Below are 27,581 nucleotides of genomic sequence, written 5' to 3' on the forward strand. Positions count from 1 at the left end.
AGTCCATGTACACACATGTACCGTATTTTCCGCACTACAGGGCGCACTCTTTATCCTCCAACCCCATCAAAAAACGACTGCACGCTCCACAATCCAGAGCACCCTATACACGAATCCACTCAGGTGTCGACTTCAATAAACTACAAAGCCGCACCACCTGTAGCGCACGCAAACACACACGGAGCAGACAGCGACCGCGCAGCGAAAAACACCCACAGACACACTCATCACTCCACGCCGACGAGGAACAGAACAAAGGAATGAACCGAAAAAGCGAGTGCAATGTGCCACTTCTAGACACAACTGAACAACTGAGTCACTGTGAACACGCCGACAATCCGTTGGTCCCAGACAGCACCCTCCCTACACGCCACAACTGAACAAAGCCCAGAGTCACCGTGAACGCCACAAACAAACAAAACCACTCACCCATCACACTGTTGGGTTTCCTTTAAAGTCCGGTGAGGTTTATTTGTGAAAAAAGTTTGAAAATAGACCATTTACTTACAGTGCGCCTTATAATCCAGAGCGACTAATAGTGCAGAAAATACACCACACAGTCACAATCACAGACTGTATTTATAAACGAACATAGCTAACGCACTAGCCTCCGTGTTCCAAATAGGATGTTTGCATACGGCTCTTCCGGCTCCTTCTGACTCTGACTCCCATTGACTTACATTAGAATATTGTGGCTCCTCTCTCTGTAAAGGCTGATCTGCGCCTTGTCATTTTGGTCTTAAAATGTTCGGATTAACTTGGGACACAGGATCCTTTATTTATTTATTTTTTTGCTATTTTGTCCGTCAAAAAATCCTATTCATATTATCGATGCTAGCTCCAAATTTGTAACTATTCATATCAGGATCTTCATTTGAGCGGCGCTGAACACTGTGGGGACGTCACTCTCACTTAGTCCAGTTTTATTTATACAGTCTATGGTCAGAATTCGGCCCGACTAACGTCTCCTGCTCATGCTGCGTCTGCACGTGCACGGCCTGTATGAGCTACACAGATGTGACACAGAGGTGGGCGGGGCTTACCTGAAGGCCTCGATGACATATGAGGTGGGCGTGGCTCCGGACAGCAGGTTGGGTTTCCAGGACAGAGTGACGGAGGTGCGGGTGACCTCTGTGACCTCAGGTTTGGAGGGGGCAGAGGGGATGAGGGCGGGGTCAGTCGGTCTGTTGGGCTGGACAGGAAACTCTGAAGGACACACACACACACAAACATACACAAACATATTCTTATAGACTTTTCCATGTTTTTGAGATTTGGTCATAAACTGAAGTTGGGACAGGTGAAAAGCACATCAAATACGACACAAAAACAGTCTCATGTTGTTAACACCTGGAGCTGGACACAGAGGTCTTCTTCACATGGGATTAGTTTGACCTGTGTGTCGCAGTGAGTTTGACTGGTTCACCGCAGAAAAGTACAAAATAATACATGAAGACATCATTTTATATGACTTAAAATCAGAATGTGAATTTTTATTATTATTTTTGAACTAAATCTGAACAAACTCTAAAAAAGCCGACAAGCTAAATGGACAAGCAGTCATACTTATGTCACAAAACTAGAAACGTGTGCATGACGACTTCCAGCAGGTTCTGTTGGCGTGGGTTTTCTTCATCTATCCTACATGTGTGAAATACCCCGGGACTTTAAGAACTCAGGCTGAATGAACTCTGCTTCCCTTGCTATTATCCTTTTCTCTTCCTAAATGCACTTTTTTTTTTTTTTGTATTGTATTGTATTGTATTGTTTCTATATAATATGTTGTGTTTATGTTCCCTCATCCCAACATGTAACTGCTGACGACACACAGCCATGTTTGTTGTACCAAGTTTATGCACCCAGTTGTGTGTAATAATAATAATAATAATAATAATAATAATAATAAGGTTTTCTTCATCTAGATGACATTGTCTTAATTTTTATTATTATTATTTTTTTCCATTTATAAATAGCCTATAAAGATGTAGAGCAGAGGTCTCCAGCCTTTTTCCTCTGGTGAGCTCCTTTACAAAACAAAATTCCAGAGGGCTGCTCATTTTAGCAGCCGCAAGAAATTGAGACGATTATAAGAAAGAGGGCGAGTCTTTGGGTGCAGTTAGAGCTTATAAAACATAAACCACTGTCCCATTTATCTGTGCGCAATGTTGGACTTCAAAATGATACATGCACAATCGTAACAGACATGTAATCAACCAAATGTTTGTTATTCAGCACAGTGGTGTCATTCCAAAATCTCTTGTCGAGCTACTTGGAAGGTGGTGGATATTGACATCTCCTGAGCTACATGTTGGAGAACCCTGATGGAGAGAGAATCATGGAGCTAGACACATAAGTTTTATTCACATGGGATTAGTTTGACCTGTGGACCTTTGGTGAGTTGTAATAATTGTGGAGGATGCCTGAGATCTTAATCCTGTGTGAAAGTGACATGTGTGTAATTTGTAAAGTCAAAATTCCACTGCAAATGACTGATATTTGACCAAACACAGACGTCTGGTGATAATCTTCTCGTGCGAATCTGCATTTCAGTGTTTGTTCATGTAATTGCACCTTTTCTGTCTCTTTCTTTTCTTTCCACATTCTTTTCTCTTTCAATCTCAGTCAGTGTCAGTAAAATAGAGTCATTTACAGATTTCTTTTATCCCGTGTGAATGCGTTGCAAGTAACACAGAGGTGGGGCGGTAATTTGCAAATTACCACACGTCCCCAGGTTGTACTTATCCCGTGCGAATAGGGCTTTAGATAAACAGTAACAATAACTGACATAAGCCCTCACCTTGGACCTCCAGGTGTGCCTTCCAGGACGCCTCTCCGCTCGGCGTTGACGCGATGCAAGTGTACGTGCCGCTGTCACTGAGCTGTGGACACAATAAGACGTCTTCAGTCAAATGATGAGCTATAATAAGCCTTAATAATCAGCCCCCTCCTCCCCCACTCCTCTCTCTGCACAGCACCAGGCACCTGTCACTGTTCCCCTCACCCCCTCACCCCCTCAACCCCCTCACCCCCTCACCCCCTCAACCCCCTCAACCCCCTCAACCCCCTCATCACCCCCTCACCCCTCACCCCTCACCCCCTCAGCAGCTGCACACGGGCCAAACCGATCGGATCCAGGCCAAAGGAGAGATGTTCACACTCTTCAGACGCTAATTAGGGACTATTTTTCTTCGGTGTTATGCCCCCGACTGGCACGCATGGAGGTCAGTGTATGCAAGATGACAGTGTGTGTGTGTGTGTGTGTGTGTGTGTGTGTGTGTGTGTGTGTGTGAGTGAACAGAACTACAGAAGAGTGATATTATCGATGGGTCAAAGGGTTTGTGAGAGGTAGGAATTAATTAGAAACTGTATTTTTCTCACAACGTGCTTTTACTATTCCTTGAGTAATGTTTTCTTTCCTCGTTTCACTGTGAGTAAAAGCTTTAATTGACAATGAGAGATTTAATGAGAGATTTAATTCCTATTAAAAATAATTAAATTCTGAATAAAAAATTAATTCCACTTTAAACTTAATTTCTAATGAAAATGTTTATTCTGAATTAAACTTAATTCCGAAGTAAGTGGGTGGTTTATTCTGATTTTAAATCCCAATGAATTTATTTCTCGATCATTTAAACGTTTATTCTTCTTAAAAATAATGTCGGTGGTTCAGCACATGTTCGTTGTGTCGTCCTTCTGACGTGATCCGGACAATTCGGCTCCACCAGTTCTGTCTTCGGACTTTGATCCACGTCTCTTTGGATTTGTGAGCGGGATGTGGGAGTGGGCTGAGGTAGAACAGCCTCACACTCACTTTGTCTTCCTCCTTCTCCGAAACTCTTCATGTTTGTGTCCGTGGAGTAATGACAAACTGAGATGACAGAAAAGCCGGTAGCAGCTGAATTGTGTGTTTTCTTCCAGTCGATATGTTGTAAATCTGCTGGTGTCTCTGTCCAATCAGAACCCTTCCTACCCCCAGACGCTGAACGGAATTCAAGGACGATTTAACGAGTTTTCTAAGGAATTCTTATTTCCAAGTAAGCTCAAAGGACAATATTTTAATTCTGAACTATTTAATTCAGAATAAACAATTCAGAATTAAAAATAAATAAATTAAACATGGCTAATATGAAATTATTTGAACAACTGTGTTCGTTGGAACTCCTTCAGGTATGACTTGTCTTCTTTGTGTCTGTCCTTTGAAAACAAAAGACTGTGTGCATTATGTCATGTTTTGATCACATTACTTTCACTTTCAATTAGAAATCAGATGTTGCGTCCCAACAGTTACTCTTTAGGTTATTTTTACTTTTCCAACTGAGTCGTTTCTTAGAGCACTTCTTTATACTTGTACTTGTAACTTTAGCCTTACTTGAGTAAAACTTTTGGCTGCTCTCCCACCTCTACTGGGGACCTTCTTCCTGTGAGTTGAGAGAGCTAACCACTCTGCAAAGTTACTGGTAATACAGGAAGTGCTCCACTGTGTTTTTAAACTCCATACACCTTCACTAGAATCATTTGGACAGTTCCAGATCTGCTGGAATTGCTCATCTCTACTGAACTAAAGGTAAAAGGAGACCAAACAGCCCTTGCCTCCAGATTGAAAACGACTTTTCTCCAGTCATTTTTGAATTTTAAAATGTACTTTTTTGCCAGACACTTGAACAATTTCGCATTTTTTATTTTGAAGTACAAATCAAAATACTGGAGGTACACTATTGAGAGAGATGTCAAGTGAAAAGTAGAATGTAAAAAGTTCCTGACAGCCTAGTTTCAGATTAGAAGGAGTCTTGATGTGGGAGGTGGGTGAGAGAGCCTCCCCGTGGAGCTGCTGCTGCTGCTGCTGCTGCTGCTGTAAACAAGCTTACTCCAAAAACTGCTCGCTAGCCTCCAGGTGAACTGTTTTTAGAGTTTTGTTGAGAAAACGCTCGGAATTCTACCACCCACATCAGCCGCGCAATTAGACCTCGCATCAACAGCCTCATTATTACATCAGTGTCGCAGTGAGTTTGGCTGTTCGGTTCATCGCAAACAAGTACAAAATACTACATAAATACATCACTTTAAATGACTTCAAATGAAAGAATTAAAATCTGAACAAACTCTGAAAAAGCTGATAAGTTAAATGGACAAGTAGTCTCGCTTATGTCACAAAAGTAGAAAACGTTTGGAACCATGTGCATGACGACTTCCAGTGGGCTCTGTTGGCGTGGGTTTTCTTCATCTAGATATCATTGTATTCTTTCATTTTTTTCCTTTTATAAATAGCCTAAAAAGAAGTGCAGGTGCATGTAGAGCAGAGCCAGGGTGGTGTCACCTCGTGCCTCCGCTCAATTTCATTTCTCTCCAGTAACTAGGTCAGGAATCAGAATACACTAGACCAGGGGTGCCCACACTTTTTCAGCATGTGAGCTACTTATAAAATGTTCGAGTCAAAATGATCGACCGACTACAAAGTCAAGTAAACTGTACTGGACTTTAAGAGAACTTTCAGTAGCACTTTACAGAAAACTGAAAAAAGTGACGACAGTGAGTAGGATTTTTAAACCTGTTTTTTCAAGTTCCTAACTGGAGTTACATGGTTAGTACTAGTTTTACAGTGGGATTTAGCCTCTGCACATTTACTAAACCAAACACACGTCGTGACAAACACAAGCACGTTTATTAGGCAAACTTTAGCCACATGTGGCGGTAGGTCTGCTCTGTGCTGTTGGCTCCTCTGTGCCAACACTAACATAAATTTAGATTAGTTTTTGCTTCGCGTTTTGTCTTGTCCTTCTAATCTGCACGCATTGTGGCAGGAGCCTGTGTGTGCGAGAGCGTGAAAAGGCGAGAAGTGGTGCGCTGAGGAAGATGGACAGGTAGGATGTTTTAAAAAAGTTGAACCTGCCCTGTGATACATGCTGGTACACAAGGACTCACGCTGTTGCGGACAAGCCGCGCGCAGGGAGTGTGTGTGATTGTGATGTGCCGCACAGTATCTTCGTGTTCCAAATGGCACACAGGCTACAGAGAGACGCTCCGCACGCTCCCGCACCCCGGTACAAGTTTATTGCCAACAGCAGCGGCCGTAATATGATCCCATTTGTCCAGTGTCAGACCTCGAGTGAGAGACAAGACCGAGGCCAAATTTGATCGAGTCCGAGACAAGTACTAAGACACTGCGATCTACTCACACCACCTTGGCGATCGACTGGTAGATCACGATCGATGTATTGGGCACCACTGCACTAGACGGTTCGCAAAAATCTCAGAAGTGTGAGTTCAGGCACCAGCCAATCAGCGAAGAGCCATATATTCTGTGTTGTCAATGATTCCTGAGATTGAGGATTTAAAGCCGCAACAAAGAGAATGTTTGGTGAATTTTATCAAGGGGAAAGACGATTTGGGAAAAGTTTAAAATACCAGTTAGCCCTGTTAGCGGCGCATTACATACGTTATGACCAAATAACAGCGATCGGTTAAATGCTAAAAAGTACCCGTCTACCATTGAGCGAATGAATTCTAATGCTGCGAGGTCAGACGGTTTGTACGAAGTGAAACAAAGTAAAACCGGCTGAGAGCTAAAGTTGATTATACGAAAGAGGGCGAGTCTTTGAGTACAGTTAGACGCCTACGAAACATAAACCACTGTCCATTTATTAGTGCACGACGTTGGGCTTCAAAATGATACATGCACAATAGTAACAGGCATGTAATCAACCAAATGTTTGTTATTCAGCACAGTGGTGTAATTCCAAAATCCCTTGTCGAGCTACTTGGAAGGTGGTGGAGAGATACTGGCAGCTCCCAAGCTACAGGTTGGAGACCCCTGATGTAGAGAGAGTCATTATAGTTATAATAATATGTTCAGCAGATCAACAGTTCCAACCAGCTGCCTGTGAGTGACACTGAAGACGTGATCAGAGTCTCGTCCCTCATGGAAAAGCTTTGGCAGGTTGTGAAGTTGCTGTTGCTGAATCCACGGTTTTATTGTTTTATCACATGCTCACTGTCGGGAAGTACACCGGAAATCATCATCCATATGTTTTTAAATGTTGTCTGATAAGCATGAATAGAGCCGATTTAGTGTTGTCACAATACAAAAAATTCTCAATGTTCATTCAAATAAAAAACCCTCTTTCTTTAGACAATAAACTGCGATTTTCCACATTAAATAGCAGTATTTTCTCTTCTATTCCCATGTGGGCTTATATCAGTCGTCCATGTAGGTTCATAGTGTCCATGGGTGTAGATTAGTCTATGTGCTCTTACACTTGTTCTGATACTTCATTTTTTTGTTTCAACATCTGCTCAAATGAGTCTAGTTTCGATGCAAGTTTTAGTATCGATTATTATCAGATTTTTGATACTTTCAGCAACCTTACTCCAATTTACAAGAATGGAAAAAAAAACTATTATAATGAGTTTAAATCACAAAATTCATCTTGATTTGAGTAGATTTGACAGTGTACTTTAACGTACATCTCAGAGTTACATTATTTGACTACTAAACACATCATGTTTGTGTATTCAAAAGGTTGTGTGTTTGAGTGATTTGTCTCATTAAAGCAGAACGGTGTTAACACTTTACTCTCCAAGCCAACACTAGACTGTTTTATATACTGCTGCTTATAGATTTTTAAAGATGGTAAAACTTATATTACACATATTTTTCAGAAATAATGACTGATCTAATGATTTCAAATTGTAACAAATATAGAATTAGAACAACTAGGTTTAAAATAAAACACAAAACTTGGAAAAACTTGAAAATTGGAAATATGCCTGTATAATTTGATATAATTTACAAAAAAAAAAAAATAAATAAAAATAAAAATAATAATAATAATAATAAAATAATAAATTAATTAATAAATTAAATAAATAAATAATAAAAATAGACGAAAGACTAAAACTAAATTTTTTTTGAATATTTTACTAAAATGTAGACAAAATTTAAATTTGTTGAAAAAGTACCTTATTCAATATAGGACTTCAAAATACAAAATAAATAAATAAATAAAATTGTGTAATGCCAAAACTGCTTAAATCAAGTTTTCAGTATTATTTCCTTTTTTTTTAAATGTATTTATTTATTTTTTTGCAGTGTATGACCCCAGTAGCTGCGGTGACCCCTCGTCCCAGGTTTCTTCATTAGGGGGAGGGCAGGTTGACTTTGACGCGTGTTCTACGGAAACGCGCCTGTGGAGGGAGACGTCAAACCCGCCCCGCCTGCCCCACCCGCCCGCCTGCCTCGCCCCTGTCGGCTAATCAAACGCACCCTGCCGCCCGCTGCCCCGCCGCACGCCTCGCTTCATCACGCTATATGAGACTGACGTGACCCCCCATACCCCCCACCACACACACACACAGGGCCGTTTGACTGACAGGCGGGTGGGGGCGGGGCTAACAGGAACACATGGCTTATTTGGGCAGCGGCGGGGGGGATTCTCACACACAGATTTTGACAGTTTTAAATATAGACGTGTGAATAATCGCAGTGAAAATGATCCAAAACGAGCCAGGAGCCCACATCAAAACACACAAAATAAAGATGAGAGTTTAGCAGCAAAGGCCCACGCTCATCATTTTGTGAAGAACCGACTTCTATCAGATTTAGACGGATCTTAAAGCACACTGTGCCTTTTCTAGGTCAATGGAGCAAACTGAAGACCGTGAAGACAGCGCTCACTCTGAGATCGTTTTGTCAGCAACACTGGCCAGGAAAATACAAAGTTATTCTTACATTTTGCTACCTGCTTGTCTCCATGGAGATGTTATTGCTTTGCCAGGAATGTTTCTTGGTATGACTTTAAAAATGTCCACCTAGCATTTATTCATTTATACGGGTGTTTCTATTGTTTGAAGACAGAATAATTCCTTCTGTGCATAGGGGTGACTCTCCACAGATCTGAACTATAATGTAGCGTCGTGCTGTAACCTGCTACATAGGTTTAATCTGTACTGTGGAACATTCCAGACAAAGCGATCACATTTCCATGGAGACAAGCTTGTGGTGAACGCTCCACTAGAAATGTTACACAGTGCACCTTTAAAAAAGATGTACAGTAGAAACAATTTTTTGATACAGAAAGATAAGTAATTTAACATTTTGAGTTGCTAAATTTGCACTGTGTAATTTTATGGTTGGGGCTTTGTCACCTGCTTGTTTCCATGGAGATGTCATTGTTCTGCCTGGAATGTTCCACAGTGTGACATTAAACAGCTCTACCTTACATTTATTCCATTGCAGGTGGTTTTATCAGAGGTGGAAAAAAAGTACTGAAAAAAAATTGTGATTAAGTAAAAGTATATTTTATTTGCTTAATTCCAAGTAAAAGTAACCATCTAAATATCTACTCGAGTGAAAGTAAAGAGAAGAGAGTAAAAGTACTTCATTTAAAATGTAATTTGAGTAAAAGTTACTTAGTTATGTTCAATTATTTGATGTAAAAAATGATGAGTGATGAATCTAATTCAGCACAAGTCATTTAAATCAACATTGAACAAACTGTGTTCAGTGCAAACTCTACGTTGTCAGGACAACTGAGCTCACCAACTCTTACTATTTTAACACTTGTGTTATTATGTTATTCTCTATTCTGAATGCAAATAGCTCTCTGAGGTTAGGCCAACAGTTTCCTTCGCTCTCCTCTGCTCCTTCTTCATGAATATCGTCCATGACGACCTCGATCTGTGACTCAGCACCAGCATCATCCAAGTTGATCGAGGACAGACTGACGGTTACGTACAACGACTAAACATTCTGTAGCGAAAATGCCGCAGATGCAGCCTGTGCTATTTACTTTCATTTCCAGCAGATTGTTGTTGTTTTTTTGTTTTTTGTTTTTGTTGTTTTTTTTTTTGGGGGGGGGGGCTTTTTTTGGATTTCATTTATTTAAAAGTAAAATACTTGAGTCCAAATGTACTTCAGTCAAAGTAAAATTACCTATTTCAAAAACTACTTAAATAAATTACAAATTACTCATAAAAACTACTCGATTACAGTAACATGAGTAACTGTAATTTATTTAAGTAGTTTTTGAAATAGGTAATTTTATTTTTACTGAAGTGCATTTTGACTCAAGTATTTTACTTTTAAAAACTACTTAAATAAATTACAAATTACTCATAAAAACTACTCGATTACAGTAACATGAGTAAATGTAATTTGTTACTTTCCACCCTTGGGTTATATAGCTCAAAAATACCAAGAAAAACTGACTGTGAGCGGGGTCGCCTCTCCACAGATCTGACCTGTAACTTGGTCTGGTTTGGTTTCCATGGCTAGTAGATAGAAAGGTTTAATGCCAGACTGTGAAACATTCAAGACAAAGCAATAACATCTGCATGGAGAAAAGAGTTTGACCCTGGACATGACGGCCGAGATGTTTATGTTATAATGTGGTGTTTTTGGTGAACCTCACGTGACTCTTTCATTTGTGTTGCCAGTTTTGATGTTGAAATCCAGTGTGTTTAAACCCAAAATGCCTCTGACCGGTCACTCTCTAAACCCCAGCACCTGCACCGGTCCCGAGTCAGTGCAGCTCAGTGCTTCTACAACTACATTTCCCCGACCTCCTAACATAACTGCCTTTTACATTTTTGAGTTATTTCCACGCTCCCCAGACTCTGCTGCATCTGGACGTCTCATTGGCTCCGTCCTTGGCCAATCAGAAAGAATTCACAGCCAAAAAAAGCCAAACCGCAGCACTCGTCTTAAGGACATAGGCAGTTTATTTTTCCATTTTCCCAAAACCCTGAACAATGACTCAGGCAATTATACTTTGACAACGAAGCTGTTTTGGCTGGAATGACTCAGTTGGTTTTGTCTCATAATAATTCTGTTTTGTCTTTCGCAAATTCCCACAGATTTCACATGTCCCAAATATCTCCACTGGTTATCTTTTAGATCTTGTTACCCCTAGTCCTCTTGTACAGTCCAGTCTCACCCCCGGTCCTCTCGTACAGTCAAGTCTTACCCCTGGTCCTCTCGTAGTCCAGTCTTACCCCTGGTCCTCTCGTAGTCTAGTCTCAGCACTGGTCCTCTCATAGTCCAGTCTTACCCCTGGTCCTCTCGTAGTCCAGTCTTACCTCTGGTGCCCTCGTAGTCCAGTCTTACCCCTGGTCCTCTCGTAGTCCAGTCTTACCTCTGGTCCCCTCGTAGTCCAGTCTTACCCTGGTCCTCTCGTAGTCCAGTCTTACCCCTGGTCCTCTCATAGTCCAGTCTTACCCCTGGTCCTCTCGTACTCCAGTCTTACACCTGGTCCTGGTCCTCTCGTAGTCCAGTCTCACCCTCTGGTCCTCTCGTAGTCCAGTCTCACCCCTGGTCCTCTCGTAGTCCAGTCTCACCTTGGTCCTCTCGTAGTCCAGTCTCACCCTTGGTCCTCTCGTAGTCCAGTCTCACCCTTGGTCCTCTCGTACTCCAGTCTTACCTTGGCGTATCGGATCTGCAGAGCTCCCGTCTCCAGCTGTCGGACCCGGGAGTCGTGGGTGGACACCAGCGTTCCGTCCTTCCTCCACAGGATGGTGGGGGTGGGGCTTCCCGTGGCCTGGCAGCTCAGCACCACCGTCCCGTCCACCGTCACTGGTCTGATTGGTCGGGCCCTGGCGGATCACAGGAGGGGGGCGGTCCGACACCACTGCGGGAGAGAGACACGGACAAGAGGGGGTTATGTGATGTGAATGTGATGGGACTTTGTGTCAAAGGTCATAATCTAGTTCTACTGGGTGTTTGATTGACAGACATTGTAACCAATCAGATGCTGTTGTTTTCATGTTTGATTGACAGCGCTACATGTTTTAGTTGTTGTCAGGGCATCGTGTGGTAGCCTGATTCATCAGCCGGTTTCACTTCGTACAAACTGTCTGACCTCGCAATGTTAGAATTCATTTGCTTGACGGTTGGCGGATACTTTTTTCAATTAAACAATCGCTGCTATTTGGTCATGATGTATGTAATGCACCACTAACAGGACTAACTGGTATATGAAGCTTTTCCCAAATCCTGTAGGAAGAAGGACAATAATGTCTTTCCCCTTGATGAAATTCACCAAACATTCTCTTTGTTCCAACTTTAAATCCTCGATCTCGGGAATCGTTGCCAACACAGAATGTTTGGCTTTTCGCTGATTGGCTGGTGCCTAAACTCGCACTTCTGGGGTTTTTGTGACCCATCTAGTGTATTCTGATTCCTGACCTAGTTGCTGGAGAGAAATGAAACTAAATAGAGGCAGTAGGTGGTGCCAGCCTGACTAGTTGTGTGGAGCTTGTGAGCACAAGTCTTGTGTGTGTATTAAAGAAGTTAGTATTGGTTTAAAAAAGTCACACATATACCTCAATGTGTCTGCAGAGTGTTCTGAAGTTGTTACCAATAGCTGATTATAGAAAACGTGTGTTTAAGGGCCAATTAGATGTTTATTTATAGGCGAGTTTCATTGTTGACAAAAGCACGCGTTGCATGCTGGGAATTATTTTGGTTGGCAGCAAGAAACACTAATTCAACATGACGGACGGAGCGAGAAAGCACGTAAAGGGTATTGATCCCGGTTATTTATCCACTCTAACGGCAGAGGACCCAAGACCATTTGACCAGAAATTGGTCATAAGCATCGACGGACGACAAATCACCCTTTTCAACCCCGACAAAAGGTGGACCAAACCAAATTTCTGGTCAGAATCACCAACTACCTGGACAAATATTCACTTCGGGTGATATCCACAATGACTTGGTGGAAACTCCTGGGTCATTCACAGCAGAAAAGATGAAAACCTCCAAGAGTCTCGATGTGTTGTTGAACTTGTTGGAGTCCACAGTTTGTTAGGATCTTCTACGTTTGCTCTGTGAATGTTTGAAAGCCGTTTAATTCACCGTTAGTGGTTCTTTTCACTCAGAATACGAAAAAGACATTTTCCTTCTTCCGTGCTTCTATTTGTGCATCTGATAATGCAGCAGGGAATTTACCATTATCGGGGATAAATACGCGAGGTTACGCACTGTGTTTGACCACTACTGTGTTTCTTGCCTCCAACCAAAATATTTCCCAGCATGCAACGCGGGCTTTTAGTAACAATGATGTCAGCTGAAACTCGCCTATAACATCAGGAAATGCTAAGTTCCAGGTGCTAAGAACCAGTTAACGGCCTGCTATTATTTCAGATCTATCACCACTTTTTCTGACATGTTTATTTGTATTTATAGAGTATATTATGATTTATATCTTTTCCCTCCATTTGTAAAGTTCAACGTTTTTAATAAAAGTCATAAAAGTCATAAAACTGAATCATCTGTCATCGTGCATTGTTACCGATGCCCCCTGGAGGTCAAAACTGTTATAAGTCGCACAACTAACTCTCACCACAATGGACCTCATCATCTGTTTTAGAGATGTTCCCATGTGGATGTTTTGAGATGATGTCCATATCCAACATTTGTCTTTCTGCTGTGACCGATAACCAATATTTTGCTTTTAAAATCCATAACAAAGACCACAAACTCATCTTCAGTCTCAGTTACAGTAAAGTCCACAAACTCACTTTTCACTTTTGTAAAAATAGTCAGAAAATGTAATCATCTGTCAAAATTACATGACAGATTTTTGCATAATTCCTTTTCATTTCCCATTTTTACTTTTTTGAGTCTGTCCAAAAACACAACTGGGACTGACACACAGACTGCGGCAGCCAAATTTCAACAGATTTTTCTATTTCAGCCAAACCCCAAATCCTCAAAAATTGGCCAGTACCAATATTGGAAGCAATTATCTGGGCTTAAAGGTCCCATATTACGCAGAATTGCCTCTTGAGAGTTTTAAGCCATGTTGTTACCTCATCAAAAACAAATCTGGAGCTGTATTTAGTTTTATTCACACGTACGTCTACATCTCCAAAGCCCGAAATGCCCTTTTCCACCTTGTGATGTCATACAGTGGTTATTTAGTGGTAAAGTTAACAGCTTCTTTTACTTTTTTGTTCAGTAGAGCTTAACAATTCCAGGTCTAGTATCATCCAAATGGTTCTAGTGAAGGTGTATGGAGTTTAAAACACAGTGTTTTCTGTCTAAATGTGCAGGTTTTTTGTGTGTTAAACATGTGTGAATGAAACAAAACACAGCTCCAGGCCTGTGTGTGATGAGGAAACTACATTTTAACATAGATCAGAAAATAGTGGAATATGGGTAAATTAATATGATCCAGTTTTCTGGAAAGAAAAGACCCGATTTAAAACTCGGGTTTGCTTTCAGGCTGTGGCTCCCAAATTATGGAACGCCCTGCCCCCGGCCCTATGTGAGGCAGACTCTATAGACTCTTTTAAAAAGCAGCTCAAGACACTGCTGTTTAGACAGGCTTTTAGATGATTGTGTTTGTAATTCCTCTGTTCTTGTTTATGTTGTTTTTATGCTGTTTTTTGCTCTGTAAAGCACTTTGTGATTTTGTATCTGTGAAAGGTGCTATAGAAATAAAGATTTACTTAGTCTACGTTCAGACTGCAGCCTGCAGTGACCCAAATCTGATTTTTGGCTTCTATGTGACCTGTATCTGATCTTTTAATGACAGTCTGAACGACACAGATCCGATGTTTTCAAATGTGACCCAGGACACTTGGATATGTGCTCCTGAAACTGATACATATCTGATCTTTTGACATGTGACTTCAGTCTGAATGGTCAAAGTGCATTCATCCACCTACACGTTATCAACAAGACACAAACGTCACTATTCTGCGCTGAAGTAGGCGAAAATCGTTAACAAACTCCGTGTCACTGAAGTGAAGCACATCACCACTCACCACTCTTGGCTCCGTCTCCACATCCACACGTTCCTTTCAACAGACGTCGCTGCTGCCGCTGCCCACAAAACACCACGACCAAAAACCTCGTCCTTCTCCTTCTCAATCTCCTCCTTAAAACAAGTAAGTTGTTCATGTTCTGGCTCCGGTACGAAGAGGAACTTTAAAATCTCCAGGTGCTCGATGCTGCGTCCATGTTTGGACAACTTCCGTAAACACATGTCTCCAGTGTCACATGTGGGACACTTTTGGGCCGTTTAATGTTCACACTGGAGTCACATACAAGTCACATTTAATTGGAAATGTGAACGACCTCGCAAAAACATCGGATTTCAGAAAAAAATCAGAATTGAGCATTAAGCCCTGCAGTCTGAACGTGATTGATTTTTGAGGAAGGATCCTGAAAATATTTTGGTTGATCTGGAAACTACCTGATAAATTATAATGGAGTTTAATGGGAGCCAAATGGTTTAGTTCTGTTTCTCTTTCTAATTCATGCCACCAGTTCAAAAGTGTTCCTCTAACTACTTCTTTACCAATGAAGACCCGCCTAATGTGAACAGAACCTTCTCTAGTTACAGACTTCTGAACTGCGTTTAACAATCTCAGCATTATTCCATCTTTCATAACTTAAACGTGCACTGTGGAGTTTTCTGATGGAGTCTCTGCTTGTCTCCATGGGAGATATTGTTGCTTTGCCTGGAACCTTCCACAGTCTTATCTATCACCTTTGGGACAAACTGGTGACAATACCAGAGGCCAAGATACACGTCAGATCTGCGGAGATGCACTCACAGTAGGAATGCAGAAAGTATTTTTCAAGCAATAAAACCCAAGATCGATAAGTTGAATGTGATACTGTGGAACATCAAGGCAAATAACACTTCACTAGAAAAATGACACTGCACATTGTTTTGAATTTCAATTAAGAATGAAAAACAATAAAATGGGAAAACATTTTGTTATTGTTTGTTCATTATTCAGTTTTAGTGTCAAATAAAAAAAAAAAAAAAAAGATTTCAAACTCTTTTTCCAATATTTAGTCTCTGTGCCTATTTCAGTTTGGATATTTTATTCTCTTCTAGCAGCAGAACTTCAAACAGCAAATAAACCAGAGAGAATAAAATATCCAAACTAAAATAGGCACAGAGACAGTTTATTGACTGGTTTTATTTGAAATAAATGTTAAAGTAAATATTAAATTAAATATGAATTGATTATTATTATTTTATTTTTATTTTTATTTTTTTTTACACTCAAACTGAATAATGAAGTAAACTTTGTCCCCTTTTATTTTTGTTTTTCATTGAAATTCTAAAGAACAAATGGTACACAGAGCAAGAGTGGTCCAAACATTTTGCATGCATTTGGTTCCATATCTGGTCAAAATATTTGGGTCCAAATTTTATGCAAAATAATTAATATTTAGAGGTTGCTGAAGATACTTGAAATTGCACTATGGTCTGTAATATAACATAGAACCAAATAAATAATAATCAAATAATTTGTCATTTTATTCTGCAAACACAAATGGAAACTTGCATAAAAATTACTTTGAAAGTCCATAAAGTCTGTAAAAGTGACTTGAAAACGCTAAATTATTCCATTTCCATGAAACCTAAATCATCTTTTGGAGCTAAAACCTAATGCAGGATTCTAACTGGGATCATCTGAAACTTTATTTTTTTACGATGCTTTGAGGGGGCAGCCTAGTGCACATTTTAAAATTTCCTTTCCAAAAACCAGAAAAAGCACGATAAGGAGCAAATCTGTTTAAAATATGGTTAAAACCAAAGTTGCTTGTTTGGGAAAGTGTATGTGCAAACAGAGCATTTTTGTCGTAATACTTTTAGTTCTGGTTTAGCGCCGCTTCGGTCCTGGTTTAGTCTGGGACACATCTTTACCCCAGGCCAATCTCCACCGCAGAACACCAAACATTTTTCCCACAATGCACCAAACAACACTGGAAAGTATGCAGAGCAGCGAGGAGGCGAGCGGAGCGTGCTAGCCACAGTCACCCAATAAAGTCTGAGAGGAGACACGCAACGCTGCAGCTCACATGGGACTGCGCACACTCAATTAAAGACTCGACCCGGACTCAGCCGGACTCAGCCAGGTCTGAACCGGGACTCAGACGTGTCAAAAGAAGAACAAGTACGATACATTTAACTCTGACAAACCGAGAGCCAAATAGAATGATGTCAGTGCAGAGAGATGTTGATGATCGAGATGGTGGAGAAGTTACATGATGCTACTTTAATTACTATATCTTTGCTACTAGTCAACGTTTACGAACTGCTTGGTTCTTTGGAGATGTCATTGCTCTGTCTGGAATGTTCCACAGTGTGACATTAAGCAGCTCTACTTTACATTTATTCCAATTCCAGGTGGTTTTGTAGCTCAAAAATACCTAGAAAAACAGACATTCTGACTGTGAGCGGAGTCGCCTCTCCACAGATCTGACTTGGAACTTGGTCTGGTTTGATCTCCATGAAGACAGAACGATTTAATGCCATACTGTGAAACATTCCAGACAAAGACGTGACATCTTCACGGAGAAAAGGGTTTGACAGACACCGTAATGTTCTGCTATGTCCTTTAAAACAGACCTGGAGTTATGTTTTGTTTCATTTCTGTTTGAGTAATCCTCTGTTATTAGTCTGTCCACATCTCCAAAGCTCAAAATGCTCTATTCCACCTTGTGATGTCATAAACAAGGTTAATAGCTCTTTTATCTTTAGTTCATTAGAGATCAGCAATTCCAGAGGTGAAATGATCCAAATGATTCTAGTGAAGGTGTACAGAGTTTAAAAACACAATGGAGCACTTCCTGTATTACCACATGACATCACAAGGTGGAACAGAGTGTTTTCCATTGGAGAGAAGAACTCAGTATGCAGGGAAACTACAACAGAACAGAAATCAGAGCCTCATACGCCAATAGCCTCATACAGATATCGCCCCTTTAAAACTGTAAATTGTCACATTTTTCTATAGCGCTTTTCTACTTTCAAGGCTCAAGCACTTTTACAACAAGGAACCACACACACATTCACATTATGGTTGAAGTGGGTTAAGTGTCTTGCCCAAGGACACAACGACAGCATTCATCAGTGGGAGCCGGAATTGCACCAACAACCTGTGGGTCTGTGGATCTGACCGCTCAACCTGTGACGTTTTTTTGCTGTTATTGTTGTTTTTTTTATGTCAAGATGAGGATTTGAACCGCCAACCTCCAGATCCAGTGGGGGATGCTCGACCAACTGAGCTACTGTCGCCCATAATGTCTCGAAATGTGCTCTGTAAATAAATGTGGGTTTGAACATTGAACATACAGAGAATCAGTTCATGATTTAACCCTTGTGTCTTTAGAATGTTTCAGTTCGTTCATGTTTCCTGATTGGCCTCACTGTTTTTCCTTCTTTCAAAACAGAATCATATCTGTTATTCCAAACAAAACAAAGTGCAGCACAGAAGAACTGCACCACCATCTCTGGAGACAAATACATCACCCCGACAACCCACAGCCTCATCTCTATCCTCCTCTCCTCCCTCTCTCCCTCACTCTCCTCTCCTCCCTCTCTCCCTCACTCTCCTCTCCTCCTCTCTCCCTCACTCTCCTCTCCTCCCTCTCTCCCTCACTCTCCTCCCTCTCCTCACTCTCCTCCTCTCTCCCCACTCTCCTCTCCTCCCTCTCTCCTCACTCTCCTCTCCTCCCTCTCTCCCTCACTCTCCTCTCCTCCCTCTCTCCCTCACTCTCCTCTCCTCTCTCTCCCTCACTCTCCTCCCTCTCTCTCCCTCACTCTCCTCTCCTCTCTCCCCTCTCTCCTCACTCTCTCTCACTCTCCTCTCCTCCCTCTCTCCCTCACTCTCCTCCTCACTCTCTTCCTCACTCTCCTCTCCTCCTCTCCTCACTCTCCTCTCCTCACTCTCCTCACTCTCTCTCCTCCCTCTCTCCTCACTCTCCTCTCCTCCCTCTCTCTCCCTCACTCTCCTCTCCTCCCTCTCTCCCTCCCTCTCTCCCTCACTCTCCTCTCCTCACTCTCTTCCTCACTCTCCTGTCATCCCTCTCTTCCTCACTCTCCTCCTTCTTTTATTCACTCTCCTTTCCCTCCTTCTCTTTCTCCCTCTTTTCTCCGCCCTCTCTTCCTCACTCTCCTCTCCTCCTTCCCTTATTCACTGTCCTCTCCTCCCTCTCTTCCTCTCCCTCCCTCTCTCTCCTCATTCTCCCTCCCTCTCTTCCTCACTTTCTCTCCAACTACCCTCTCTCTCTCCTCCTTCTCCCTCCCTGTCTTCCTCCCTCTTGTCGTCCCTCTCTCTCCCTCTATCTCTCTCATCCCTCTCTTCCTCCCTCTCATCCCTCTCTTACTCATTCTCCCTCCCTCTCTTCCTCCCTCTTGTCCCTCTCTCTCCCTCTATCTCTCTCGTCCCTCTCTTCCTCGCTCTCCTCTCCTCCCTCTCTTTCACTATCTCTCTCTATCTCTATCTCATCACTCTTCCCCCTTCCCTCCTTTCCTCCCTCTGTCCCCTCTCCTCCCCCTGTTTCCTCTCCTCTGTTGTTATCCGTCTCCATCGTTCCGCTTGTATCACTTCTGTCAGTGTTGTAGATTTACTCTTGACCTCTGCTCATTTTGGACCAATCAAAAGTGACTAAACTTTGCACAGGAAACACAGGATTTATGTTCGAGCTGCACGTCAACAGGCTCTGGAAGTGAAAGTCACAGATATTACAGAAGCAAAACTACAAACTGCAACTGTTGACTTATTGAAAATGTAAAACAGGACGAGTTCATTAGAAACAGTTTGCAGTCGTCCAGAGTTATTCTTCACTTTCGTGCATTCTGAGCATCATAATTCTTCACTTTATGAGCACTTTCCACAACTTTCAGAGACCCTAACCCAAGGACATAGTCCCCTCCAGTGTGTCCTGAGTCTTCCTCGGGGCCTTCTCCCTGTGGGAGGGAGACCGAGGGAGACGCCACAGAGGCATCCGGAACAGATGCCCGAACCACCTCAACTGTGCCTCTCAACATGGAGGAGCAATGGCTCTACTCCAAGCTCCTCTCGTGTGACTGAGCTCCTCACTCTATTTCTAAGGGAGTGTCCAGCCACCCTGCAGAGGAAACTCATTTTGCCCACTTCTATCCATGTTCTCATCCTTTTGCTCATTACCCAGAGCTCATGAAGACATTTGAGAGTTGGAACGTAAACTGACTGATAAATCGAGACCTTTGCCTTTCAACTCAGCTCCCTCTTCACCACAACGGTTCGATCACAGCGATCACATCAGTGCCAATGCTGCACTGATCCACCTGTCAATCTCACGCTCATTTTAGCAACATAAGAACAATCAGATATTTGATGTGTTTTGAACTGTTTGACTAGACTTTGCCAAAATAAAATTCTACAAAATTCCAGCAATCCAGTCTCATTTAGTCCAAAGCCACCATGATATTGATGCCAGTGCTGCGTCTAGAAGGTTGTCCTGGCAGGTGTACAACTTGTGCAGATCTACGAAACACACCGGTTGCTGTTGTCTGACACTTGAGTTTAAAGTGCGTTGTGATGTAACCTACCATCGGTGACCTCCAGCAGGGCTTTGGTGATGACGCTGCCGGCGATGTTGAGGGCCTGGCAGCTGTAGAAGCCCACGTCGGAGCGCTCGGCGTCGGTGATGGTCAGGTCTCCGCTCTGGGACACGGAGAAGCGGCTGGAGGGCTGAGGAGGCTGGTACGAGAAGAGCAGGTTCTGGAGGACAGACGGTGGGTTAGAAACACAGGGAGAGGGACTGGCTGTTGATAATCAGGTTTTATTTGTCGTCTTTTTTCCACATTTAAAGGTGGTTGATTATAGTCCATAAAAATACAGTATCTTTCATTTTCATTGGACTCATTAGAACTGTTTAAAGTGGTCATAATTATGTGGTTAGTGGCTAGTACATAAAAATAAATAAACATGTCAATTAAGAAATTAAATTAAATTAAAGTTCCACTACTAAGTTAAGCTTTGACTGAAATATCAAACATTTGGGTTTCAGGCATGATTTGAGTTGTGGAAATAAACCTCGATAGCTTTTTCACTCCTGACTTTGGTTATAATTCTAAGGCTGTTAAATACCCATGTTCAACACACGCTCCTGTTCCCTGAGCGCTGAACTGTGCACCCTGTGGTGACGCGGCGTGCTTTACCTGGCTGCCTTCTCTCTGCCAGAAGATGGCGGGCTGGGGGTTCCCTGTGGCCTCGCACTGGAAGGTGACGGTTCGGCCGACGCCCACCACCTGGTTCCTGGGACGCACCACGAACGCCGGCGGCACTGAGGGACCAGCACACACAAGTCACACACACACTTCCTTTGGAAAGTGACATCCTGAATCTTGTTCTGAATAGTTTTGTTCTATTTGTAAAATTGATAGGCATTTGATTTCAGTCCTATATGTTTTTCAGTTTAAATACAGGGACAGTATGTAAGATATGACCCAAAATACAAAATTAACATGTTCAAATGAAATACAGTTTTTACTCATAAAAAATGTAGTAATTTATTCTTAATAACAAAAAACATTTAACTTGACAGACATGCTGTTTATGGCATAATTTGGTGTTTTGGTTCAAGACAATTATCCAATCAGAACGCAGAATGAGCCTCACTGTAAACCCAAACGTTCAAAGGTTGAGTTGTGTATAGTCAGAGTTTTAGAAAAAGTCCTACTAACTTAATTATGTCAAGTTACTGTAACATGTTCTTCTTTTTGAGTAATTTTAACTAATATTTTTGATTCAAGGGAATGATTGTGGGTATAAGTGAGAGTAATTTAAAAACACAGATTAGGTACAACTTAGTAGAATTAAGTAAATGCTGAATATGATAAGGTCTTGTTATTTCTATTGTTTCAAATAGGGATGCCTTAAAAATAAATTAAATTTATATAGTACATGCTAAAATACAAGAGAATTTCAAAGTGCTTCACCAAATAAGTGAATTTATTCCAGTGGTTTGAAAACTCCCAATTTTAAGTCATAAAAAATGGAAATAACTGAGTTGCTTATCAGAAAATGATGAGTCACATTAACTGCAAATATTTGAGTTGAGCTAAATGAGCACTTTGAATTAAGCTGTTATCAAAAGGTACAAGTAGGAAAACATCCAACCTTTTAAATTCTGGGAGATTGTGACTTTTAAGTTCATCAGCTTTAAAAAATAAATAAATAAAAATGAGGTAGTCGATTGCCTACATTTTTTTAAGTTCATGTAACTTATTTGGGTTTATAGTGTTTATAGAGTCTCTCATTTGGGTTGCAAGTTCCAATGCAACTTATGGTCTGTTCATATACTGAGAATGAGAAAAAAAAAAAAAAAAAAACTTGTTATGTCCTCAATCTACAGCTTCAGGCTCTGGCAGCACAAGTTCAGTGATTGTAGAACCTTATATGTCAAGTGGTTCCTTTAATACCACTTCATAGTCCAAAAGTCCTAGAATCTCCTCTGTCATATGGTTAAATCAGTAAGAACTTCTGATAAAGTTGTAAAAGTGAAATCAGGTAAAGTTAAATCAAGTTCAAACGAGTCAAAACAATGATGGAGAGCTTTTGTGTTTCCAGTGTGTGATGTGATTCGCCTCAGACGGGGGCAGATGGACGTGTCTGTACTCTGCTCCTACACTGTGCACCAGTATTATATTTGCATGTCGTCTGAGCTTTCGTTTGGCCTGTGGTTTTCAAAGCAGGCGGTGGGAGACATGATCCACCTCTGCTCCTGGTTTGCATGGGCCCAGGGACACACATTTACATGGCTTATAGGGGAAACACTGGATACAAATGTACACGACTATTGTGTACAGAACATCTTGTACTCACTCATCCAGGACTGCATATATGTGCACTAACAAAGATAGCATCGGGGTTGCCATGACAGCCTAAATGAATGTTACATGAACTGGACTTTTTTGTGTCAGAACGAGTGGCTTAAGACTGATGTGTGCTTTGAAAATAAAGTTGAAAGTCGCTTAAAGAGAAACCAAAGCAGTCTGTCCTGAAGTATAGTATCATAGAAGACATGTTAACTCTCTTCTTTTGTATACTTCTAGATCTGTGGAGAGGCGAGCAGTAAAAATGTTAGTTTTTCACTTTCTTTTTTATTTTTGTATCTGTATGTAATTTATTTCTATGCTGTAATTTTGATGAAATTATAAAATGAAACCAAGATATGACTGGTTTTATCTTCACTTCTGCATCAGTCAATTCATTTTTGAATTTCATTGCCAACAAATGAAACAGAGAAAGATATTTACTAAGGTGAATGTTTAACGCTAGCACCATAATGGTTTATTTAAGAGTGTTTTATCCATAATCACGGACCAACAGAGTTAAACCAGTGCTTCCGTCTGCGTCATTCATTCAAGTGTTATGTCCAGTTATTGTTACATTCTATTGTGCTCCACCGACCTCCACCTTAAGAAAGTGCAATGAAACAGCCAATCAAATCAGGGTTCTGAAAGACAAACTCAGGCCACTTCAGTGCAGACTGAATCAGCTGGACATTAAACTTTTGTAACCTTTGATTTATTTTGATGCATATTATTTCATTTATTAACATTAATTTGGGTGATTATTATTTTATATATTGTTTGGATAATTAATTTATATTATTTTGCATTTATTTCATTGACAGTTCATTGTTACATTGTGTTGGGTTCTGTGGTGTTATTTTGTTGTTTCGGTGGAATGTGTTTGGTCAGCGCACCGGAGACAGAGAGAGAAAGAGGTGTTGCTGAATAAAGCGTATTGTACCTGTCCTGCTGTGTTGGTTTTTTAGTTAGCAAGGAAAACTTCAAGAAACTACAATTATCAAATCTAAGTGTAACCCGAGATACCCACAGCCTTAAGAGCCTGGTAATGACAACATTTTAGGGTTACACTTTCTTGAACATCCATATTTTCCCCAACTGTTGCAATGGAACAGATTTACAGCGGATGTCGGGAGAACTGACTCGGATTTATCCACTACTGATATTCAATAGAACAGGGGTCTCCAACCTCTTTCCTCTGGTGAGCTCCTTTACAAATCAGAAATGCCACAGAGCTTCTAATTTAAGCAGTCACAAAGACATTGAGTAAATATAAGAGCCACGGCAAACCTTAGATGGGGAACAGTTACATGTCTATGAAACATAAACCATTATCTATTTATTAGTGCACAGTTAGGCATCAAAATTATACATTTACAATAGTAACAAATCAAATTGTACTTATTCAGCATGATACACAGAATTCAAAGATCCATTGGTGAGCTACTTGGAAGGGGGTGGAGAGCATCTGGTAGCTCCTGAGCTACAGGTTGGAGACCCCTGCAGTAGAATGCAGCATATGACCTGTATCTGTCTATTGCTGTTTTTCTGACTCACAATGCATCGTGGTCTATATTGACCGTTCGAGTGACCACTGATGCCCAATACTTTTCAAGGTGCATTGTGGGAAATTTTGAGTAAATTAGATTTTCAGCTGTTGCTCATTCAGACACTCGCTCGACACTCAGACACAGCAGAGTCTAAGGCTATGTTCAGACTGCAGGGCTTGACACTCAATTCCGATTTTTTGTGGAAATCCGATGTTTTTGCGAGGTCGTTCACATTTCCAATTAAATGTGACTTGTATGTGACTCCAGTGTGAAACGGCCCAAAAGTGTCCCACATGTGCACTGGAGACACGACGACGTCAACCACAGTGAGCGTGCTCTGTGTTTACAGAAGTTGTCCAAACATGGACTCGAGCATCGAGCACCTGGAGATTTTAAAGTTCCTCTCGCACCGGAGCCAGAACATGAACAACTTACTTGTTTTAAGGAGGAGATTGAGAAGGAGAAGGACGAGGTTTTTGGCTGTGACGTTTTGTGGGACAGCAGCGACGTCTGTTGAAAAGAACATGTGGATGTGGAGACGGAGCCAAGAGTGGTGAGTGGAGATGTGCTTCACTTCAGTGACACTGAGTTCATTAACAATTTTCGCCTACTTCAGCGCAGAATAGTGACGTTTGTGTCTTGTTGATAACGTGTAGGTGGATGAATGCACTTTGGCTGTTCACACTGAAGTCACATGTCAAAAGATCAGATATGTATCAGTTTTAAGACCACATATCGGAGTGTCCTGGGTCACATTTGAAAAAATCGGATCTATGTGGTTGACTGTCATTAAAAGATCAGATACAGGTCACATAGAGGCCAAAAAAATCTGATTTGGGTCACTTCAGGCTGCAGTCTGAACGCAGCCTAAGTCACCAACGTTGTGTGGCACCTGGGCCTTAGAGCTCCATCGGCCAGTATGTTGTGGGAGTGGTTAGTCGTTTCAGAATTCTTGGAGTTGTAGTGTTAATGACGTACCATGAAACATTTCAGGCAAAGCATCTCCATGGAAACAAGTCAAAACATCTGAATGGATCAGACTTGAACAAATAAAAATGTCTTTGTTGAGTTGTATTTTGAGTCTGTCTCCTTCTACACCTCTGAAGTGTTAATGTGAACTTTTCTTTCTTTCTAATCTGGCTGTGTGTATCGCTCACTCACAGGCTGCACCAAACCAATCTGGCCTGTCTTTGTGCGTACAGACATCATCCATCGGCCCCTGGCTCAGAGCGGCCCCCGGCTCGTGTAGAGTGGCCCCGGAATATTACAATGAGATGAGGCTGTGTTACCTTGGAGCACCCCTTGACATAGCTACATTTTTTTTTTTTTTTTACCGTTGGGCTCCGTTGCCGTGACAACAGACACATGATTGGTGGGAGGTGATGGGAGGAGGAGGATGCCCCTGTCAGTGCGGTGAACAGGTGACGGGTGACATGTTGAACTTACCAGACACGACTGAAAAAAGGGAACAGAAAAACAAGACAACAAAGCCAGGATGAATAATAAATCATAAACATGGAAATACGAAAATATAGGAACATGGAAATATAAAAATATAGGAACAATGTAAATGTCAGATGTAGTGGGCTGGTACAATGGTGGAGACATGGACACATTACTGAATTCCACTGGTTTAACAAAGCTTTGGTGTTGTGCCATTGGGCAAAGTGACAAAGGAAGCAATGTGGAACGCTAAAATAAGGAAACATTAGGATGATATGAGCTACTGCAGAGAAGTTGGATGTCAAAACACAATCTCAAAATCAACCTGATATTGACAGAAATATGTTCACAAGTCCCATCTTTCTTTCTTTAGTAATACAAACACGTGTAATTGAAAAGGCTAAATGCAAAATAGAATACTATATTGTGGACAGTGTCGGGAAGGTGACTTTTAAAATGTATTCCCCTACAGATTACAGATTACATACCCCAAATTGTAGTTTGAAACGGAATCCATTAAGTTACTTAAAGTGAGTAACGTAATCTGAATACTTCCTTGATTTGCTGTAGAGAAACAAAGACGAGGAAATCTTCACCTAAGATGTTTTATCTGCTAAAAGAAAATAAAAAAGCCCAGTCTTTACTTAACCGTATTAAAAATATTATTGATAGAAGAGGAGGAGACATGGTTCATGCAGTATGATTTAGTCCTGTTAAATCCTGTTTTAGACCTGTTTCAGACCTGGTTTTAGACCTGGTTTAGTCCTAGTTTTAGTCCTGGTTTAGTCCTGGTTTTAGTCCTGGTTTTAGTCCAGGTTTAGTCTGTGTTTAGACCTACTTTAGACCTGGGTTTAGACCTGGTTTAGATCTGGTTAAGGCCTGGTTTTAGTCCTGGTTTAGTCCTGGTTTAGTCTTGGTTTAGACCTGGTTTAGACCTGGTTTAGACCTGGTTTAGACCTGGTTTTAGACTTGGTTTAGACCTGGTTTTAGACTTGGTTTTAGACCTGTTTTGGACCTGGTTTAGTGTCGGCAATGAGTGAAATTAATAATAAAAAAAAAAAGGCATACAGCCTGAAATGTGAAAACAGGAAAATACCGCCGTGTAATCCATTTACTTCAACAAAGGAACTGTAATCCAATTACCACTCACTGAAACAGTAACTGTAACCGAATACAGTTACTCATAAATTGTACTCTGATCGCGTAACTCTGGTACATGTAATCTGTTACTCCCCAACACTGATTGTGGAACATTCAAGGTAGAGGTTTCTGAGGGAACAGAATTTTCAGTCCCGCTCTTGCCCGCAAATAATTGTAATTTTTATTCCCGTTCCCGCCCGGATCTGCGATATTTTGTCCCGCTCCAGTCCACAAATCCAGTAAGATGGTAACGTTCGCTTTCTTAAGCTCTGTCAAACATGAAGAAGCGGAAAGGAATTGTCTAAAATGTGCTCGAGATTAGCCCACATCTGCAAATTTAGTCTACTTAAAACATTTTTATTCATGCCAAATAAAATCTCCAGCACAAATGATGTATGACAGACTTGCATTCATCATTTGTATATTTGATTTTACACTCATATTTAGTTTGTGGGACTGCAGTTTATCATCCCACCCGTCCTCTCCCGCATTGTGCAGTCCCTGAGCTTTCAAAATGTGTCCCGCGCCGCACTGTTTTGCGTCAGGTTCCGCGAGTGCAGGGCTTTAATTCCAGGTAAAACAATGGCATCTCCATGGAGACAACCAGGTGGATAAACCCCATCAAGAATGTTACATAGTGCAGTGTGATAAGTTCTTAAACATGAAATACAGATGCTAAGATTTCCAAAAGCATGTTTAGAGGGTCCATATGACTAGAGTGACCAGACGTCTTTATTTACCCGAGACAGTCCCACTTTTGAGCCTGTGTCCCCTGTTATAGCAGATTTATAGAAAACCAGTGATTTGTCTCAGTTTTATACAAGAAATGTCCCAAGTG

At 41.3% G+C, this 27,581-nt stretch overlaps 1 protein-coding gene across 1 annotated transcript in view; it reads right to left on the bottom strand.

The window, feature by feature from the left end:
* The window catches only part of LOC110172732 (roundabout, axon guidance receptor, homolog 1 (Drosophila)), a 413,603-nt gene that overhangs the window by 77,299 nt on the left and 308,723 nt on the right, over window positions 1-27,581 (bottom strand). Inside the window, 6 exon segments of the mRNA XM_055166979.1 lie at window positions 1,044-1,206; window positions 2,798-2,879; window positions 11,415-11,567; window positions 11,569-11,621; window positions 20,343-20,514; window positions 20,955-21,079. Coding sequence (XP_055022954.1) covers window positions 1,044-1,206; window positions 2,798-2,879; window positions 11,415-11,567; window positions 11,569-11,621; window positions 20,343-20,514; window positions 20,955-21,079 — 748 coding nt within the window.

The sequence above is a fragment of the Boleophthalmus pectinirostris genome, unplaced genomic scaffold (assembly GCF_026225935.1).
Source record: "Boleophthalmus pectinirostris isolate CB_2022bp ecotype Guang Dong unplaced genomic scaffold, ASM2622593v1 HiC_scaffold_9, whole genome shotgun sequence".
In the NCBI taxonomy this organism is placed as follows: Eukaryota; Metazoa; Chordata; class Actinopteri; order Gobiiformes; family Gobiidae; genus Boleophthalmus; species Boleophthalmus pectinirostris.